Source organism: Trachymyrmex cornetzi, unplaced genomic scaffold, assembly GCF_001594075.2.
Source record: "Trachymyrmex cornetzi isolate Tcor2-1 unplaced genomic scaffold, Tcor1.1 scaffold453, whole genome shotgun sequence".
NCBI classification, from domain to species: Eukaryota; Metazoa; Arthropoda; class Insecta; order Hymenoptera; family Formicidae; genus Trachymyrmex; species Trachymyrmex cornetzi.
Window position 1 is genome coordinate 252,544 of NW_017299323.1, and position 5,482 is coordinate 258,025.

At 42.8% G+C, this 5,482-nt stretch overlaps 1 protein-coding gene across 1 annotated transcript; it reads right to left on the minus strand.

Moving 5' to 3' along the window:
- Positions 1 to 3,334: 3,334 nt before the first annotated feature.
- On the minus strand, positions 3,335 to 4,166 carry LOC108764802 (uncharacterized). The gene is made up of 2 exons (XM_018513191.1): positions 3,721 to 4,166; positions 3,335 to 3,653 (listed from the first exon to the last, which is right to left on the minus strand). The coding sequence occupies exons 1-2, from the start codon at positions 4,164 to 4,166 to the stop codon at positions 3,335 to 3,337; spliced, it is 765 nt and encodes a 254-aa protein (XP_018368693.1).
- Positions 4,167 to 5,482: the final 1,316 nt, after the last annotated feature.

Below are 5,482 nucleotides of genomic sequence, written 5' to 3' on the forward strand. Positions count from 1 at the left end.
GTTCACGAAACGTTGGCATTCCAAGAATGGATTTGAACACGGAGAAAACCCGCGAAACACAAGATTGTCATATAGGAAACACCCGTGAAAGCCTCAAGCATATGTATGCAGTGTTGTATATATATATAGGCAGAGTATAAACCTTTTTTATTCAATCGTAAACTTCAGTTGGGAGCGTTAAGAAATGACCTAGTAAAGAGAGATATATATGTATACATATGTATGTACATATGTATGTATGTATATATGAATGTATCAATATACGTAAGAGATGACAACACGATATATGTACTATGAAAAAACATAACGAAGAACATAATCATTTTATTTGCTATACTTACATTATTTATATTTTATATCTCACTTCATCGTGGCATTATTAATTATCTAGTGAACAGCGTTCAATAGATATTGGTAGGCTATCGAACTGCTGATGAACTATTAGTGAAAAATGTATGGGATTAATCGATAAAGTATCCTTTTGAAAAAGTGTGAGCAATTGCATTGAGCCTAAAACCCTAGTCTGTAAATAGAATATTCATACTGCATCTCCAAACCTCGCGAGGATCACAGATTTTACATGACTGACTGACTGACTGAATACATTTTTATAACTTTTTTGTTGAAAATGACTGATTTGCCAATTGACTGACTAACAAGGAGTGATCTATCGCTGACGCGTTTTACGAGCATGAGTTCCATCGCCCTACTCATCCGGACGTGTATCTCCAGACGTGAAGAAAGTACTACGCAGGAAAGAAGATAGGGTGTACATCAAGTGGCTGGGATTCGATGGATCGCACAATTCGTGGATACATGAAAAAAACAATGTCATTCGATACAATTTTAATTCGTCTATTTTTTTTATACATATATGAGGTGTAAATTATAATGATAGTACATAATAATAACATATAATATGTACATATATAAATGTGAAAAAAGATATACATAAAATGTAAATTATAATAATAATAATAATAATAATACATATAAAGAAGTTAAAAAAAGGAACAGAAAAAAAACATATGATACATATATTACGAAGGTATCCTGCAATGCCCCCATGGTAACGTTTTCGTCGAGTCCGGTACGACGTACAGTTTGTCGTCGTATGGACTCAGAGCGATTTTCGATTCGGATATCGTGTATACCTCGTGCAATTTAGATCTTATACACGATTGCCTGCGAGTCATTTCGATCTCTTCGTTCAAACACCAAGTGTAATCTTCGAACATTATCGTTCGAGCTACGACGTTACTCTTTACACCTTTTGCCTTTTTAGTGTCGTTCTTGCCGTCGACTCTCACCGCATACATATTCGCTCTGAGTCAAACGAATTCAGTCATCGCACCGTTGTTCTCATCCTTCATCAGCCCGGGTACTTTTTATTCGCGAGAGGCATACCGTACGCGTTGTCCGTCGGATAATCGCTTGTGTAGAATCTAGCGATGTCGCGTTTCATAATCTCGTAAACATCGTCGCATTCTATACGGTAAATGAGACTGTCCGTGTCGGTGTACATAATTTGACACTTGTCGCGATACATCGGTGACATGTACTCGTGGTGAAATTCGTACAAGCAGATTTTCGATATGCACATACCCACGTAAATCGGCTTGTTGAACTTCACCTCGAGTTTGCGCATTTCGACGGTGATTAGATTCTCCGCAAAGACGCTGCGGCTGTGAAAATTCGGTTTTGCTATCATTGCCTCCGTCCCGTATTGTCCGTCCCATTTCGTTACTAATTTTACGTGGTTGCGCACATTCTCCATGGTCTTGCCGAATACCGCATTGTTCATTAATTTATATAAATTTTTTTCAAAATCGTTCTTCGCTAAAGTTCTAAATTATGTATTAAGTTCAATATAATCGCGGAGCCATGGAGGTTGAGCGAATTGTAGCACCCGGTGGATCTTCGTCACGCGAAGCCCGTGACGAGTACATTGCTGCAGGTTGCGGTAGTGGATGACGTAACGCTGCTTATCGTACAGCGTCGCTAAAAGTTTATCCTCACGCTTGCCGGGCGGCTTATCGCGCGTTGGGCAGAACGGTAAGTCAGTGTGTCGGTCGTGCAGCTGTTGCGGATACTCGAGATCGACCTCGAGAATATAACCGGTAGGCGAATCCGGAGCGATCGCGCTCGTGTCAAAGTTCGCAACGTCTTCGATCCATCGAAATTCGGCGTACGGCAAAGGTGACACATCACCCATCCGTACAGATTATTCACGTCGTAGGACATAAGGTACGACGACGGTTTCAACGGGTCGTACGAACGCATGTACTTGTTATTAGCCTGCGCATATCTACCGGAACATTGACTGAGGCCACCGCGTATGCCGCGCTCGATGAACATGGTCATATCGATGTCGGTGAGCAACTCGAATCTTACGCGCGTATGTTTCAGCATAGCGTCCCACGTGAAACCTGGCAACGTATAGTAATGCGCTGGATCGAGGTCGTAACTCGCGACGCAACTATTTCGGAAATTTTCAAATATGTCTGCTAATAACAAGACGTCGGTTTTTAAGTACAGATCGCTGTACTCGCCAAGCGTTCGGATGGAGAATCGCTTCCATACGTTCAAGGCGTGAGCGTAATCGCTCTCGGATACTGTATCGCCCGTCAATGAACTGTAAAATAATTCGCGCGGTTGTAAGCGCGTGTCGGGCAATTTGTCAACGCAGTCAACGTACTCGTACGGAAAGATACCTTTACGAGTCAGCAATTCAAATTCTTCGTCTGACAAAATTGAAAATTCAGACTGTACAATTTTTAATTTATCTTTGTCGAGATACGATGCCAATTTTTCTAAACTTGCATTTAGAAACTTGAAGGAACCAGTAAACCTTAATTTTACGCGATTTCTTTGAAAATTCTTTTCATTTTTGTCTTTGATACTATCTACATGTTTAGTGAATGAAATATATTTTTCCTTCGTTATCGGAAGGAGATCTACATTTCCATCGTACGCGGTAGCGATTTCTTTAATTATAACGTGTGCGTCGTAGCCCGACAAGTTGTGAAATACAACCGGAATAGTAAATGAATTTTTATAATTTAGATTACAGTTTGCATGTACCGGTCCGCGGTATCTCCCGGTTAAGTGGCAATGGTCGCGGACCCGTGTATAATTCGACGCGAACGGCTTATCACAAATATGACAACGCGCCGCGCTGCGGTACGCCTCCCATTGCTGCTTCGATAACGCTTCCATGGGCACGTTAGCGGATACAATATCTTTTACGCGATGTGTCAAATTTTTTAATTCTTCCGCGAACCATGATATACAATTTTCATCGCGTTGGAAGTGATACGGTGATAACGAATTGTCATACGAGCATTGCACGTAGTATCCTATGCTGAATACTTCGTGCCGCTGAAAATTGTCGCACGTAGTATCCTATGCTGAATACTTCGTGCCGCTGATACTCATACGACGACGCATCTTCCTTGTCAGGCTCCGTCTTCCTTAGAATGCACTCCAGGTCGGCGTAGACGATGAATGGAACGCGTTCCTGGTTGCGGTGATTGCTGAATTCGAGCCATCTATCGTCCTCGCTTGGCAGGCGGATGGCGCAGTCGTTCAGTTTTTGGCAGTCTATTGTGAGCGACTGCAACCTTTCTCTCGAGCCAAAATAGTGCAGGCATCTGTAAATAGACAAATAATTTTTTATTTTTTCACTTTTATATATATATATTTTCTTATTATTCTTACCGGTCGCAGAAATATTTCTTAACCTTTTTCCCGGTAAGTTGCGATCTCACAAGGCGGGATAGATCTTTTATCCACGTAAAGTGACCTACACCGTCGTCGCGTGGATCTTGCAGGTACAGGAGATTGACGTGTTTCTCCTTGTTGTCACCGGTGAGTCGCAGAGGAAGGATCTGCTTATTCTCGATGCCGTACACGTTGATCGACACAGCGTTTAAACGTTCGAATTTCGGAATGTCTTTTAATATCATCGGAAACTCAATGTTTGTGAGATTTAACACTGCCGTGCAATGCGGGTACGACGATTTTCTATCCACATGACTTTTAGCTGGGTATAGAGCGGCGACCACCGACCACGCGAAGCATGCATTGTCCATGGATTTCACACTGACCACCGCTTTCTTCAGCGTAATTTCTCGCGGCACCTCGAAGTGACATCCCGCGCGCATGGGATTCAGTTTGTTCACGTTAACAGTCAAATTGATAATTCGCGACAGCGCCTACCCACTGTCGCGTTCCTGTAACTCTTCGAGCGATGTCAAGACAGGCTCGACGACGTGTCGTTCGTACCACTCGCATACATCGGTGCATCTATATATCTCGCTGTTCTTCGTGTTTATACTTTTATTGGCACGTTTGTCTTTCGTCGCGAACTCGCCGTTGAACGCTGTGTTCACTTTCACACTACCGTGTCTTTCCACAGCGTCTCGCAATCGCTCTAGCACTACATCGCCAGCGTCTTCCAAAAACCGCCGCGGCTCGATGTGATTAGAGTTTATCACCGCGCCTGTCACTATACGACTCTCGAATGTTGTTTCGATCTCGCGCCATCGAAGTCCGTAACCGACGCCCACATGCACGAATCTTCCACGCACCGAATCCTTCAAACTCTCGAGCCTCGCGATCCTCGTCACCACAGATTGTCTGTGTCCAACGGCGAGGCGTGGACGCTTGGTACGACTCTGCTCTTCAATAAATTGTATTAGTTCGTCGCATCGTTGTTCCCATGCGACGTACTCTTTTCTAGTATTCAGCTGGACCGCTTCCTCTATCAAATCGCTCTCCATGTTATCGGTTGCGTTGACTAATGACGCGGTGTGTCTAAATCTTCTCATTTTATACCATTTACTTGGCACGTGATATTTGTATCATATTACATTGATGATGATGTCACCATTCGAACATGATGTGATATATCGAATGTTCGTGAAAAATCTAGTCACGTGACATGTACACTATTTGGCAACGTCGTATTTATATCAAATCGCATCGATAATGTCACCGCCAAACATGTCGTAACATGTTGTGATTGTCGCGGCATGTCCTTGAAAAATCTTTGATTACGATAAATCTAATAAAGCCGTCGACGCTTGCGAAATTACAAACGTCGCATTTTTGTTGTATTAAATTACATTGATGTTATCGCGAGACGCATCAAATAACAAATGCGATGTGGCAAACACCTAGCATAAGATTTATGATAAAAATTTAAATATTAAATGTGAAGTATTAGTTACACTATGGATGATAATATTGTTACGTCCAGGCCCCAAAAGTATTTTTGTCTTAATGGAAAGTAGGAATTAGGAGGGGGCCAGGGTAGGGCGCAACTTGTACCGCCTTTTGTGGCTTATCGCTCCGTGGACGCGTGCCACAACTCGGAAGCACTTGTGCGAGTCTTTGGTGCGGGTAAACGCAAATACGAAGCGCTGTTACGCCGCCCAAGAAAGTGCCACCGTTGGTCCTTATTTTTGGTCAAGGAACT